The sequence below is a fragment of the Chelon labrosus genome (assembly GCF_963514085.1).
Source record: "Chelon labrosus genome assembly, chromosome: 8".
Taxonomy (NCBI): domain Eukaryota; kingdom Metazoa; phylum Chordata; class Actinopteri; order Mugiliformes; family Mugilidae; genus Chelon; species Chelon labrosus.
In genome coordinates, this window is record NC_140358.1 from 13,027,416 (window position 1) to 13,043,475 (window position 16,060).

Here is a 16,060-nt window from a genome sequence, read left to right on the forward strand (position 1 = left end):
CTTGTTGAATGAAACTGCTACATTAGCTATTTACACCTGCAAGGACACCTGAAATTCTCCAAAATCATTCACAATGTCTGATAGACTTTTGCTCAGAGTTGGGTCTGACACACACTAAAGACATCTGCATTAGATATCATTTGTACTGAAAACAACATTTATTATATAAACAAGTAAGATTTTTGACAACATAAAATTCTTTCCTAAATTGTGGTCAAATCAGACAGTAATTAAACGCAACCGGCTCAAACAACAGCAGCCAATTCATCATGTTATGCTCATAAAAGGAAGTGGACTAGCTCACAAGACAGCATTTTCCTCTCGTGGTAGAACAACAGCATGTTCAGGTATGCTTTCAGCAATGGAACTGAGATGTAGCCAGTATCAAGTGCGTGAGATCACATTCACAATCTGTCATGTTTCCACACACGATAATCAGAAACCTTGAGAATTAAGAAACAAGGTAAAACACAAGAAAATATGACTTGTATGGAGGGGAAAATAAATATTTAAGATATTTAAGCATCGGCAATGTTAACTCCTATAAAAGGTCAGATTTCCTTGGGTTTTACCGAAGCAGCACTCAGATGAAACCCAAGTAATAAAATGCTTGCTCAACAAAATTAGCTCGAAGCCATTATTCACCTGTTACACATACGGATATGTTTCAAGTTTCAGGCAGAGCACAGCTCGCTAAGTGGCACTGTGATGATGGGAAATATGCTATCAGAAACTAGTGAAAGTGTCAGGAGTGAAAATGTTAATCAAAGCAAAGAGGAGCTTGACACCAGCAAAACAAAGTTTCTCAAATAGCAGCGCATGGCACACTTAAACATTTTTGCGGAACTGGGATCATGTTTATCCAAAGTATCAACAAGTAGACCAACAGGAACCATGCCATCACAAGATCAATACAAATCAAGTTTTATACACCAAGAGATTGTAAAACATCTTCATCACAGATAACAGAATATGCTAAATAGCCTAAAAAAACACAAAACTCCCCACAGTTTGCAAAATAATTGTGACAAGAAGGCTGTTTACTGGTGTTTTCAGAGGATGAAGGCTCTCTAAACCAATTCTCAGGAGGAGAAACAAGAGCATGTTCTTGAGATAAATAAAATATATCAGCTTTATGCAGCTGATGATGAAAACAAAAACTGATAAACAGACTCAACTGTTAATGGTAATGCTCTAGGTAATGCTCTATTCCCAAGGCTTGAAAACTGGGAATATTCCGGACGTCACAAGAAGCTCTTTGGAACATTGTCAGACTATGCTAGGATACTTAACACAAACTTGTGGACTCCATGTACCGCGAGAGCTGCTGTCATTACAGGTAAAGAGGGGCCATACTAACTATATGCTATAAACTATGTACATTTTTCAGTAATTCAACTGCTCACTTACATTGTTAAGCTAACATTATCATTCGTAATTAAAAATCTTGTATTAACAAAACAAACACTGAATGTAGGGGTGGACTCTAATAGATGTGGCAGTCTCTGAAACAAGAATGATCATTCAGTACTGAGAGCAATGCAATATTAATAATCTATGCAGTATATATAAGATGATTAGTAGGGACTCATTTACACTGTACGGTGTTACAGTCAGATTACCAATTATTTTTGTATTTTTACTTAAACCTTGGTTTCTGGTTGGAGTAAAAGACAATGCAAAAAGTTGTAGTGCCTTTTTCTTCAACACAAAATGAGGCCCTAAACGGAGTGCCACAAGCAATCTTTTACAAATGCCAAACAAGTTCAAAAAATAAAAGATCCATCACCAATGCAGAGTCCCAACAAAATTCTAAGAATTGTAAATCTTCTCATACAGAAGGTTTATAATATAATGATCACTCATAACTATTGAGAAAATGACACAGAGAGCAATGCAAAATACTACTAATTTGCAAATTAAACTACACTCTTGATTACATCAGTAGATAATCTGTAAAAGTGAGAAGAACCATCTCTCTGATTAATGAGCATGACAATACATTCTAAAAATGTTCTGACATAAACTGTGGTGGGCCAGGACCATTGCCACGAGGAAGCACACAAAACATAACACATGAAATGGGAAAACATATAATGTGACTGAACGGTAAGATGCTTGACTTTCATGTTACTCACATATGAAATAAGTGGGCATAAAAAGGTGGGATTCAGGAAAGTATTATAACTGGATGTCACACTAGCAATTCATACCTGAAAAGAGTCCTCTAATTCTCCAAACTCGTCAGCAAAGTCTGATGGACTTTTCCTCAGAGTCTGGTCAGCAGGCAGTGTGTTGTCATTGTAAGATGTCACAAACTTAAAGTCACTGGTTCTTGAACCTGTTGTCAGGTAGGCGTCATAATTGTAAGCGCTGCGTAAAGTTCCTGTGCCGTCAACATCTGCATAATTAGGAGGGAGATAAGCGCTGGGGATGGCAACTGCTCCATCAAATAACAGTCTGGGCTTTCTCCTGCGACAAAACCTCACACCCAGGATGATGATGATGAAGGTCAGAAAGAAGGTGGACACAGACACCAGAGCAATGATCAGATAAGAGGTCAGTTTGGAATTCTTCTCATCATAAGAAATATCCTTCAGTTCTGGCACCTCAGCCAAGTTATCAGAAATAAGTAAATACATGGAACAGGTGGCAGAGAGAGAGGGCTGTCCGTTATCTTTCACTGACACAATAAGGTTCTGTTTCATGCTGTCAGATTCAGAAATGTCTCGCTGTGTCCTGATCTCTCCACTGTGGACACCAATAGTGAAAAGTCCAGGATCATTAGATTTGACTATATGATAGGACAGCCAGGCGTTCTGTCCAGAGTCTGCGTCCACCGCTATCACTTTGGACACCAGAGAGCCTCCATGTGCCGCTTTGGGGACCAGCTCGGTCATGAAGGAGTTGCCCTCCGGGGCGGGATACAGTATCTGAGGAGAGTTGTCATTCACATCTGATATGAACACACTCACGGTGACGTTGCTGCTGAGTGGAGGAGAACCGTTGTCTCTGGCCATCACGTGGACTTTAAAACTCCTAAACTGTTCATAATCAAACGACCTCACAGCGTGGATCACCCCAGTGTCTCCGTTAACTGATAGATAGGAGGACACCGGGGCACCGTTCACCTCACCAGCTAACAGAGAATAAATGACTGTACCGTTTTGTCTCCAGTCGGGGTCTCGAGCAGTAACGGAACATAAAGTGGAGCCAGGTTTGTTATTTTCACTCACATATGCGCTGTAGGACTGTTCCTCAAACACAGGCGGGTTGTCATTGATGTCAGCTACAGATAACTCAACAGTTTTAGAGGAGGACAGAGGTGGAGAGCCCTCATCAGTGGCAGTGATTGTAATGTTGTAATCAGACACTAGTTCACGGTCCAGTTGTCCTGTGGTCACCAGAGAATAATAGTTTTTAATAGAAGGAACCAACTTAAAAGGGACATTTTGCTGGATGGAGCAGCGGACCTTTTGGCTGTTATCAGAATCTGCATCCTGTACGTTAATGATGCCCACCTCTGTACCAGGTGACACATTCTCAGGTATGGGGTTAGCCAGTGATTTCACATAGATTACAGGTATGTTGTCATTGACATCAATGATATCAACGGTTACCTTTGAGTATGATGATAATCCTAACCCATCCTTCGCTTTAATGCGTAAATCATATGTTGTAACGGTTTCATAATCAATCAGACCATTAACCTTTATTTTTCCGTTTTTACGGTCAATACTAAAAAGTCTCTTCACCTCCTCAGACACATGCCCAAAGTCATATGTTACATCTCCATTTACTCCTTCATCTGCGTCAGTAGCACTTACGCTGATCACTACTGTATCTAGAGGAGAGTTTTCAGGTAGACTGGCTTTATAAACGGCCTGGCTGAACACTGGGGCGTTATCATTAGCATCCAGTACAGTAACGTGTATGACTACAGTACCTGATCTCTGAGGGGAGCCTCCATCTAAAGCTGTGAGAAGCAAATTCATCTCTTTTTGTTTTTCTCGGTCAAGCTCTTTATCAAGAACCAACTCTATCGCGTTTCCATCAGCAGCCAAAATGAAATTCTCATTCTTCTTAAGGCTGTATTGTTGAACTGAATTTTGTCCCACATCCGCATCGTGCGCCTCCTCTATCACAAAACGAGCTCCCCGGTCTGCCGACTCTCGAATTTCAATGTTGATCGACTCTTCGTTAAATTGAGGTGAGTTATCATTAATATCTTGAATGTGCAGACTAAAAGGATGCAGTTCCAACGGGTTTTCCAGAACGAGATCACGTTTTATTACACAAGACAGCTTTTCTCCACAAAGCTCCTCCCTGTCAATAATGTCGGCAACAGTTAAATCTCCAGTGCCAAGATTGATTTCGCAGTAACGTTTGCGATTCCCTGCAGCATCAACGCGGGCATTTCTCGACGATAGTTTACTTGCATCCAGGTTGAGCTCCTTTGCTATATTCCCAATAAGAGATCCGCGCTTCATTTCTTCCTGGAAAGAAAAGCTCGCGTCCCCCTTCGCGGCATGGCACAGTAAAAAAAAAATGAAGCAGTCAATTCGGCCCCCCATTGCGATATGTTCGATACACAAAAACGGTGCTCGAGTAGATGCCAAATTAAAAAACGATGGAGTAGCGAAGACAAAAGAAATATAGACAGCACTCCACAGTTAGTGTGACTGCATCCCAGGATCAACAGCAAATGAAAAATCACCCTTTCATTGGTCTACACACCAGAGGGTGGAGAGAACAGTCTTCACGTAGACTGGCGGATAGCGACACTGTGAGTAGAATGAAGGTATGGCAGTCTGCATGTATATTACCAATATTAGTAGTAAAAGTAGTATAAGAGGGTATTTTAAAATTGCACAGGATACAAAACGAATTGATTTTGTCGACAAAATCTAAGTAAACAAGTAAGAAACCAAACCCTATTGGAAAACAGGAGCTTTCTCATCAATTTAAAAATCTAAAACTTGTTTGTAGCTTTATGTAACAAGCAAACATATTCGACAGAAATTATAATAGAAAGTATGGTTAAAAGTGTTGTTATGCAGAGATGATGTACTATGCCTCTGACCGATTACACCCCTGATAGACCTCTGCAGTGTATAATCTCATCAACAACACCTGATCTTACAGTTAATCTAACTTGAAAGATAGTGCTTAATAAATGCAGAAATAAATCCCATCTGCTACACTTTAAAATAGAAAATGAAAAAATGAATGACTAATAGACTATGGAAAAGCCTGCATCCTGAAACTCACCACTGCATAAATCAGAGCGTGGAAAAATATTACTAATTATAAAGAAGGAGCAAGAAAGGGACAGACTGTGATATTTAAATACATGTTAAATTAATTAAATTAAAATAGAACAACAAGCATTATTAATATTTCTACTGAGAACCCAATGTAAACTTATAAAAAAAAATGTGGTGAATACAAGAGAATTTCTTAAAGAAAATGCATGAAAAAAGGGAAGGAAAAAATTATATCATCATATCTGGTTGCTATGAAAAATATGTGTACAGAATGACCTATGTCACCAAGAGTCACAATTGTATATGTTTCGTTTTCCAATTAAATTATTAGGAAAACTATGAACTCTAAAGAGAATGGATATTATGTGCCTACCTCAGGAGAACTATCACAGTCTCCAAATGCTTCAGCAAAGTCTGAAGGACTTTTCCTCAGAGTCTGGTCAGCAGGCAGCATGTTGTCATTGTAAGAAGTCACAAACTTAAAGTCACTGGTTCTTGAACCTGTTGTCAAGTAGGCATCATAATTGTAAGCGCTGCGTAAAGTTCCTGTGCCGTCAACATCTGCGTAGTTAGGAGGGAGATAAGCGCTGGGGATGGCAACTGCTCCATCAAACAACAGTCTGGGCTTTCTCCTGCGACAAAACCTCACTCCCAGGATGATGATAATGAAGGTCAGAAAGAAGGTGGACACAGACACCAGAGCAATGATCAGATAAGAGGTCAGTTTGGAATTCTTCTCATCATAAGAAATGTCCTTCAGTTCTGGCACCTCAGCCAAGTTATCAGAAATAAGTAAATACATGGAACAGGTGACAGAGAGAGAGGGCTGTCCGTTATCTTTCACTGACACAATAAGGTTCTGTTTCATGCTGTCAGATTCAGAAATGTCCCGCTGTGTCCTGATCTCTCCACTGTGGAGGCCAATGGTGAAAAGTCCCGGATCAGTGGATTTGACTATGTGATAGGACAACCAGGCATTCTGTCCAGAGTCTGCGTCCACCGCTATCACTTTGGACACCAGAGAGCCTCCGTGTGCAGCTTTGGGGACCAGCTCGGTCATGAAGGAGTTGCCCTCCCGGGCGGGGTACAGTATCTGAGGAGAGTTGTCATTCACATCCGATATGAAAACACTCACGGTCACGTTGCTGCTGAGTGGAGGAGAACCGTTGTCTCTGGCCATCACTTGGACTTTAAAACTCCTGAACTGTTCATAATCAAATGACCTCACAGCTTGGATCACCCCCGTCTCTCCGTTAACAGATAGATATGAGGACACCGGGGCACCGTTCACCTCACCAGCTAACAGAGAATAAATGACTGTACCGTTTTGTCTCCAGTCGGGGTCTCGAGCAGTAACGGAACATAAAGTGGAGCCAGGTTTGTTATTTTCACTCACATATGCGCTGAAGGATTGTTCCTCAAACACAGGTGGGTTGTCGTTGATGTCAGATACAGATAACTCAACAGTTTTAGAGGAGGACAGAGGTGGAGCGCCCTCGTCAGTGGCAGTGATTGTAATGTTGTAATCAGACACTAGTTCACGGTCCAGTTGTCCTGTGGTCACCAGAGAATAGTAGTTTTTAATAGAAGGAACCAACTTAAAAGGGAGGTTTTGCTGGATGGAGCAGTGGACCTGTCTGTTTTTCTCAGAGTCTCTGTCCTGTACGTTAATGATGCCCACCTCTGTACCAGGTGACACGTTCTCAGGTATGGGGTTAGACAGAGATTTCAGATGTATCACTGGAGCATTGTCATTAATATCAGTGATGTCAATAATCACTTTTGCCTCTGAAGAGAGACCATAACCATCTTTGGCCTCAATAATTAGTTCATATTTAGATCCTTCTTCATAGTCTATGATACCCGTTACTAGGATTTCTCCAGTTTTCTCGTCGAGTGAAAAAATCTTTCTCGATTTATCAGAGAGTCTGCTAAATTCGTAAGTCACTTCTCCATTTACACCTTCGTCTGCATCAGTAGCTCTTACAGTGACAACAGTGGTTTTCAAAGGTGAGTTTTCTGGTATACTGGCTGTATATACAGCCTCAGTAAACACTGGGGCGTTATCATTAGCATCGAGAACAATGACATGTATGACTACAGTCCCGGATTTCTGAGGAGAACCTCCATCCACAGCTGTCAGCAATAATTTCATTTCCTGCTGCTCCTCTCGGTCTAACTCCTTATCCAAAACTAATTCACCGTATTTACTGCCAGCATTTGTTTTCTGACTGCTGAACACAAAGTGGGGGTTTTGTTGCAAGATGTACCTTTGAACGGAGTTCTGCCCTATGTCTGCATCATGTGCTGCGTTAATGCGGTACCTCGCACCCTTGTCAGCTGATTCTGTAATTTCCAGCTTTATAACATCCTTCGGGAAGACTGGTGCATTGTCGTTTATGTCCTGCACCTGCAGGGACAACCGGTGTAACTCCAGCGGATTCTCTAACAGCAAGTCGAATCTGAGCACACACGAAGGCCTTTCTCCACAGTGCTCCTCTCGGTCTATTCTTTCCGCAACGAATAAATCTCCGTTTCTCTGGTTAATTCCGCAATATTGTCTGTCGCTTCCTTCCATGTCAACGCGAGCTTTACGAGCAGACAGTCTGGCCAGCTCCAGTCCGAGATCCTTGGCAACGTTTCCAATAACAGATCCGTGCTTCAGCTCCTCCTGTATAGAATAGCTCAGGTCTCCGTGTGCGCAGCTCACGATTACAAAGAAAAAGACAAAGCCATAGCTCCGGAGAAGGCGCCGTTTATCCATCTTCATCGGATAGTACTACACTAACTGAAACCTGTCGATTTCGAGTTTTAAATCGCAGCACTTGATGGATATTCGTGGGTTTTAAGGATGTGTCACTGGTGTTGAATACTATAGGGAACACAGACCGACTGATCCCAATAATGGGTGGTGTGCAAAGAGGGATGAACATTCTTTCCCTTAGCTGGTCTATAGTGACACCGTGAGTACGCATAGGCATATAACAGTTTTACAGAACTGAGGCAAATGTTCTTGATGAATTACCCCGCTACTGGCTCAATATTCAAATAAGTGAGTTTCGCCTTTCACCCTAAATTGACTGCAACATTCAATAGTGACAACAATAAACAACATCGACTGTGTTTTTAAAAGCATTTGCCAAAAGATTATGTTGGTGTTGCAGCTTAGTGTTAAAAGACTGCTTAAAAATTTGAAGCACCCCCAACCCACTTTTCTTCACCTTCTTTAAAGGAGTGTCCAATATTTCATGATAGACATACAAATATGTCTCTGAAATGTCTTTGGACTAGTAAAGGAATACAATTCCCATCTAATTAAAGAAGCATAAGACAAAAGCAGGAGAAAGTCTGTATTTGTTTCATATTAAACTGATTTAAAATAAACCACTTTAATATTAAATTTACTTTGGGATATAAAGCAAACATGGATGACAACTCATCCTTTATAGAAAAAAGAATGCTACAAAGAAAAAAAAATGAAGCCATTCATCAATGAAATGGGAAAAGAACACAACCTTTTTTTTTTTTTTTACCAGTAACAGCTTTTACATATTCCACTGACAAGACTTTTTTCTAGTCAGTACTCTTGATGTCAACTAATAATGGATAACTATAATAAGGAATCACAGCGCAGTATCAAAATAATTACAAATGTGTCTCAATATCATAAAATGTAAAACTATCATCTAAAATTTCTAAAAAGTAAAACAATACGAGAAGAAGTGCTCAACTAAATCAGAACAATGCGGTTCAGGACCAAGGACAGAGACACAGAGACACAGCAGCAGCTCTGCACAAAAGAACAGAGGAAGAGATAATAATCGCAGGGTCATTGAGAAATAATTCTTATGTATAAACCATCTTGAAGGATATAAATAAACGAAGGCTAACGAATTTAACTATGCACTCATTGTCTGCCTTAATGAATTCTAAATGCCGTACGTTAAGCGGTGTGTGACATATGACATAAATCAGCAGGAAGGCAAATATACTAATTGACAGATGTACAGGTTGATTGATTAAATTGTAAATGGGTCAACAAATATGTCTCAACTGTTCCTACCTCAGGAGAACTGTCACAATCTCCAAAAGCATCAGCAAAGTCTGATGGACTCTTCCTCAGAGTCTGGTCAGCAGGCAGCGTGTTGTCATTGTAAGAAGTCACAAACTTAAAGTCACTGGTTCTTGAACCTGTTGTCAGGTAGGCGTCATAATTGTAAGCGCTGCGTAAAGTTCCTGTGCCGTCAACATCTGCATAATTAGGAGGGAGATAAGCGCTGGGGATGGCAACTGCTCCATCAAACAACAGTCTGGGCTTTCTCCTGCGACAAAACCTCACTCCCAGGATGATGATGATGAAGGTCAGAAAGAAGGTGGACACAGACACCAGAGCAATGATCAGATAAGAGGTCAGTTTGGAATTCTTTTCATCGTACGAAATGTCCTTCAGTTCTGGCACCTCAGCCAAGTTATCAGAAATAAGTAAATACATGGAACAGGTGGCAGAGAGAGAGGACTGTCCGTTATCTTTCACTGCCACAATAAGGTTCTGTTTCATGCTGTCAGATTCAGAGATATCCCGCTGTGTCCTGATCTCTCCACTGTGGACACCAATAGAGAAAAGTCCTGGATCAGTAGATTTGACGATATGATAGGAAAGCCAGGCGTTCTGTCCAGAGTCTGCGTCCACCGCTATCACTTTGGACACCAGAGAGCCTCCGTGTGCAGCTTTGGGGACCAGCTCGGTCATGAAGGAGTTGCCCTCTGGGGCGGGGTACAATATCTGAGGAGAGTTGTCATTCACATCTGATATGAACACACTCACGGTCACGTTGCTGCTGAGCGGAGGAGAACCGTTGTCTCTGGCTATCACGTGGACGTTAAAACTCCTGAACTGTTCATAATCAAACGACCTCACAGCGTGGATCACCCCTGTGTCTCCGTTAACAGATAGATAAGAGGACACCGGGGCACCGTTCACCTCATCAGCTAACAGAGAATAAATGACTGTACCGTTTTGTCTCCAGTCGGGGTCTCGAGCAGTAACTGAACATAAAGTGGAGCCAGGTTTGTTATTTTCACTCACATATGCGCTGTAGGACTGTTCCTCAAACACAGGTGGGTTGTCGTTGATGTCAGCTACAGATAACTCAACAGTTTTAGAGGAGGACAGAGGTGGAGAGCCCTCGTCAGTGGCAGTAATTGTAATATTGTAATCAGACACTAGTTCACGGTCCAGTTGTCCTGTGGTCACCAGAGAATAATAGTTTTTAATAGAAGGAACCAACTTAAAAGGGACGTTTTGCTGGATGGAGCAGCGGACCTGTCTGTTATTCTCAGAATCTCTGTCCTGTACATTAATGATGCCCACTTCTGTACCAGGTGACACGTTCTCAGGTATGGGGTTAGACAGAGATTTCAGTTGTATAACTGGGGCATTGTCATTTATATCAGTAATTTCAACAATTAAAGTTGCATATGAGGCCAGTCCCAAACCATCTTTAGCACTGATTTGCATTTCATAGGAGGCTTCCTTTTCATAATCAATAGCTGCAGCAACTTTGACTTCTCCTGTTTTGGGGTTGAGAGAGAAAATGTTGTTTTCATCTGAAACATGATCAAATCCATAAGTAATTTCACCATTCACTCCCTCATCTGCATCATTAGCACTCACTGTGAGAACGACAGTGTCCACAGGAGAGTTTTCAGGTAAACTGGCTTCATAGACAGTCTGGCTAAATACTGGTACATTATCATTAGCATCCAGTACAGTGACGTGTATGACTACAGTGCCTGATCTCTGAGGAGAGCCTCCATCAAATGCAGTAAGTAACAACACTATCTCTTTTTTGTCTTCTCTGTCCAGCTCTTTTTCTAAAACTAATTCACTATATTTTCGACCACTGCCTTTTGAATTCACATTTAATTTGAAATATTCATTCTGCTGAAGTGAGTAGTCTTGAACTGTATTCTCTCCGATATCGCCATCGTGTGCTTCATCAAGAAGAAAACGCGAACCCTTGACGGCTGATTCCTGAATCTCAAATTTAAGCGATTCCTCTTTAAATTGTGGTGAATTGTCGTTGATATCTTGAACACGGATACTAATACGGTGTAGCTCCAGTGGGTTTTCCAGGACCAGCTCCTGTTTTAGAAAGCACGATGCCTTTTTACCACAAAGACCTTCTCTATCAATCCGTTCTTGTACAATCAAATCTCCGGTATTGAGGTTAACGCCGCAGTACTGGACATTGTTATCCTCCGCGTCGATACGAGCCTTGCGAGCAGACAGTCTGCCTACATCAAGTCCCAGATCTTTAGCGATATTTCCGATTACAGATCCACGTTTCATTTCCTCCGGGATAGAGTAGCTAACGTCTCCACTGACGGTGCGTAGAGCCAGAAAAATAAAAGCAAGGCCGCAGTGCAGCCCAAATGTGCTGCAACCCATTGTTAATAAATGAACACCACCACTGCTTCTAAGTACGAAAAATAACTCCAAACAGTGATCTCCAGTCTTTACATTAAGATCATATCACGGAGCGATTTACAAACCGCAGTACAATAGCACAGCCAAGCTCTGAATTCGTCGACAAAGAAGGGTGGGGAATGAGTGTGCCTTCTCGTTTCTTGGTGCACACTGACACCATGAGTGTTTCTGCAGGTATAACAACGGGAAACAAAAAGCCCATTCGGAAAACCGCGTTACTTGAAACGGAAACAACAAAAACAGTTTCAACAAATAGTCTTAAACTTCTTTGAGTTTCTATGGTAACTAGTCATGTACAACTGCACTGAATATTATGTTCCAACCAAAGAAAATAAATTACAACGCTGCACAGAAACAATCGAGACTGCGCATTGTTTTGGGGGACAACTTTTATCACCAAGACTATCACAGACACATGAGGTCATACTGAGGAAGAAAAAAAACTAAAATCAATTTTCTTGTACGAATGAATTTATGAATATTGATCAAGAGAAATCTCCTCCTTAACAGTATCAGTTCAGAAGTTATTCAGTCATATTGCATAAAAGGAACAACATATTTGCACCAACTATTTGAGCAAACATAGTATCCATCAGATCTAGAAGAGTAAAACTCTGCAATGAATAAAATAAATTGGGAGCAAAAAAAAAAAAGAATATTCCTGACAAAGCATCATGGGATCAACGTTCAGCACCAAGGACAGCTCTATACAAAACACTCTGCAATAGACAATAATGATGAGATTACTAAACATTCTAGATGCATTACACATCCCAGTGAGTGTATTAAAAAACAATTACAAATAAGTATCAATGCTACTGGCAACTTTGAAAGAACTGAATAGAGTCACTTCAACTCGTGATGTTGTCAAACTCCATTACAGATGCGAAACACATGAACAAATCCATGAGGAAAGATAGAGAAGTCAGAGACACAGACAGAAAAGCTGCAGATCTCCTCAAGGAATAGAGGAAAACAAATGATGAAATGATGATGAATAATTTCCAGAAAATGTAGAAAAATTTCAACATCCTCTACTGGAGAAAAAGCAAATCATTTCTACAATCTATGGTAGAATATATCTACAGCAAAACTCCTACGGCATCATCATACTAAATGTGCCCATTTGAATATGACTGAACATTGTAACCAAGTTAGATATATTAAATGGACAGTTTGTGTATACTGAGCAACTACAGCTTATGCTTCTGTAAGACTAAAAAAAAAATAATAAAGGCAAACTAATTGGTTTATGGTTTCACTGACTGGATGATTAGATTACAAATAGGTGAAACAATATGTCAGAGCTGTTCCTACCTCAGGAGAACTGTCACAATCTCCAAACACTTCAGCAAAGTCTGAAGGACTTTTCCTCAGAGTCTGGTCAGCAGGCAGTGTGTTGTCATTGTAAGAAGTCACAAACTTAAAGTCACTGGTTCTTGAACCTGTTGTCAGGTAGGCGTCATAATTGTAAGCGCTGCGTAAAGTTCCTGTGCCGTCAACATCTGCATAATTAGGAGGGAGATAAGCGCTGGGGATGGCAACTGCTCCATCAAACAACAGTCTGGGCTTTGTCCTGCGACAAAACCTCACACCCAGGATGATGATGATGAAGGTCAGAAAGAAGGTGGACACAGACACCAGAGCAATGATCAGATAAGAGGTCAGCTTGGAATTCTTCTCATCATAAGAAATGTCCTTCAGTTCTGGGACCTCAGCCAAGTTATCAGAAATAAGTAAATACATGGAACAGGTGGCAGAGAGAGAGGGCTGTCCATTATCTTTCACTGCAACAATAAGGTTCTGTTTCATGGTGTCGGATTCAGAAATGTCCCGCTGTGTCCTGATCTCTCCACTGTGGAGACCAATAGTGAAAAGTCCCGGATCAGTGGATTTGACTATATGATAGGACAGCCAGGCGTTCTGTCCAGAATCTGCATCCACCGCTATCACTTTGGACACCAGAGAGCCTCCATGTGCAGCTTTGGGGACCAGCTCAGTCATGAAGGAGTTGCCCTCCGGGGCAGGGTACAGTATCTGAGGAGAGTTGTCATTCACATCTGATATGAACACACTCACGGTCACGTTGCTGCTGAGTGGAGGAGAACCGTTGTCTCTGGCTATCACTTGGACTTTAAAACTCCTGAACTGTTCATAATCGAACGACCTAACAGCATGGATCACCCCTGTGTCTCCGTTAACAGATAGATAAGAGGACACCGGGGCACCGCTCACCTCACCGGCTAACAGAGAATAAATGACTGTACCGTTTTGTCTCCAGTCGGGGTCTCGAGCAGTAACGGAACATAAAGTGGAGCCAGGTTTGTTATTTTCACTCACATATACGCTGTAGGACTGTTCCTCAAACACAGGTGGGTTGTCATTGATGTCAGCTACAGATAACTCAACAGTTTTAGAGGAAGACAGAGGCGGAGAGCCCTTGTCAATGGCAGTGATTGTAATGTTGTAATCAGACACTAGTTCACGGTCCAGTTGTCCTGTGGTCACCAGAGAATAATAGTTTTTAATAGAAGGAACCAACTTAAAAGGGACGTTTTGCTGGATGGAGCAGCGCACCTGTCGGTTATTCTCAGAGTCCCTGTCTTGTACGTTAATGATGCCCACCTCTGTACCAGGAGACACGTTCTCAGGTATGGGGTTAGACAGAGATTTCAGTTGTATAACTGGGGTATTGTCATTTATATCAGTGATGTCAATAGTTAGGGTTGCATACGAAACTAATCCTAGACCATCTTTGGCACTAATCTGCATTTCATATGATGGCATTTTCTCATAATCAATATCTCCAGCTACTCTGACCTCTCCTGTTTTGGGATGTAAAGAAAACACGTCGCTATTTTCGTCAGAAACATGATCAAATCCATAGGTAATTTCGCTATTTAACCCATCATCTGCATCGGTAGCACTCACTATAATCACCAATGTTTCCACAGGAGAGTTTTCGGGCAAACTGGCTTCATAGACTGTCTGGCTAAATACTGGTACATTATCATTAGCATCCAGTACAGTGACGTGTATGACTACAGTGCCTGATCTCTGAGGAGAGCCTCCATCAAATGCGGTAAGTAACAAAACAATATTATTTTTGTCTTCTCTATCCAACTCTTTCTCTAAGACTAGTTTGCAATATTTCCGAGTACCTGCCTTCGTGTTTACGTTTAATTTGAAATGGTCATTTTGTTGAAGTGAGTAGCTCTGAACGGAGTTTTCGCCGATGTCTCCGTCGTGAGCTTCTCCAAGAAGAAAACGTTCACCTTTGTCAGCCGATTCTCGTATTTCAAATTTAAGTGACTCCTCTTTAAACTGTGGTGAATTGTCGTTGATATCTTGAACACGGATACTAATACGGTGTAGCTCCAGTGGGTTTTCCAGTACCAGCTCCTGTTTTAGAACGCACGATGCCTTTTTACCACAAAGACCTTCTCTATCAATCCGTTCTTGTACAATCAAATCTCCGGTATTGAGGTTAACGCCGCAGTACTGGACGTTGTTATCCTCCGCGTCGATACGGGCCTTGCGAGCAGACAGTCTTCCTACATCAAGTCCCAGATCTTTAGCGATATTTCCGATTACAGATCCACGTTTCATCTCCTCCGAGATGGAGTAGCTAACGTCTCCATTGACGTGGTGGAGGGCCAGCAAAATAAAAGCAAGGCCGCAGTGCAGCCCATATGTACGGCAACCCATTGTTGATAAATGAACACAACCACTGCTTCCAAGTATGTAAAATAACTCCAATGAGTGTTCTCTAGTCTTCACATTAAGATCATATCTCGAAGCGTTTTACAAACCGCAGTACTATAGCACAACCAAGCTCTGAATTCGTCGACAAAGAAGGGTGGGGAATGAGTGTGCCTTCTCGTTTCTTGGTGCACACTGACACTGTTCAGTTTAAGTCATAAGTTTCAGAGAAAAAGTTAATAACATTGGAAAAGGGATTTGATGTGTTTAATTTTGTGTTTTCATCCTGTTTTATTGAAGTTAGAAGTAAGCGAGCTAAATACAAGTTAAATAACAGTACCGCCATCTACTGATCGATTTTGACGCAGCGGCTAGTTTTGTCAATATTGAATGAAACCTTTATTCAGGAAGTTACAAACAGCAACAACAAAGTCGAGGCAAGCACATGGCCAGCTTCTTCAGCTACAACTAGCCACTTCAGCGTGAATCTTCCGAGTTGCATCGTCGGTATGTGTTTGTATGTGAATTTATGATATGCTTGAGCCTTTAGTGGTAAATGTTGTGTAGCGTACTTATCTGTTGCTATGGTAGCCTACCGTGA

At 41.4% G+C, this 16,060-nt stretch overlaps 2 protein-coding genes and 1 pseudogene across 3 annotated transcripts; all 3 read right to left on the reverse strand.

Moving 5' to 3' along the window:
- Positions 1 to 1,857: 1,857 nt before the first annotated feature.
- Positions 1,858 to 11,718, reverse strand: LOC311491376 (protocadherin beta-15-like; annotated as a pseudogene). The gene is made up of 2 exons: positions 11,373 to 11,718; positions 1,858 to 4,242 (listed from the first exon to the last, which is right to left on the reverse strand). The product of its transcript is annotated as a protocadherin beta-15-like (transcript).
- On the reverse strand, positions 5,629 to 8,031 carry LOC311491292 (protocadherin gamma-A12-like; the record flags this gene model as incomplete). Its single annotated transcript, XM_084549197.1, has 1 exon — positions 5,629 to 8,031. The coding sequence occupies one exon, from the start codon at positions 8,029 to 8,031 to the stop codon at positions 5,629 to 5,631; it is 2,403 nt and encodes an 800-aa protein (XP_084405323.1).
- A 1,223-nt stretch (positions 11,719 to 12,941) lies between the features above and the next one.
- Positions 12,942 to 15,465, reverse strand: LOC311491451 (protocadherin beta-15-like; the record flags this gene model as incomplete). Its single annotated transcript, XM_084549379.1, has 1 exon — positions 12,942 to 15,465. The coding sequence occupies one exon, from the start codon at positions 15,463 to 15,465 to the stop codon at positions 13,036 to 13,038; it is 2,430 nt and encodes an 809-aa protein (XP_084405505.1). The 3' UTR covers positions 12,942 to 13,035.
- Positions 15,466 to 16,060: the final 595 nt, after the last annotated feature.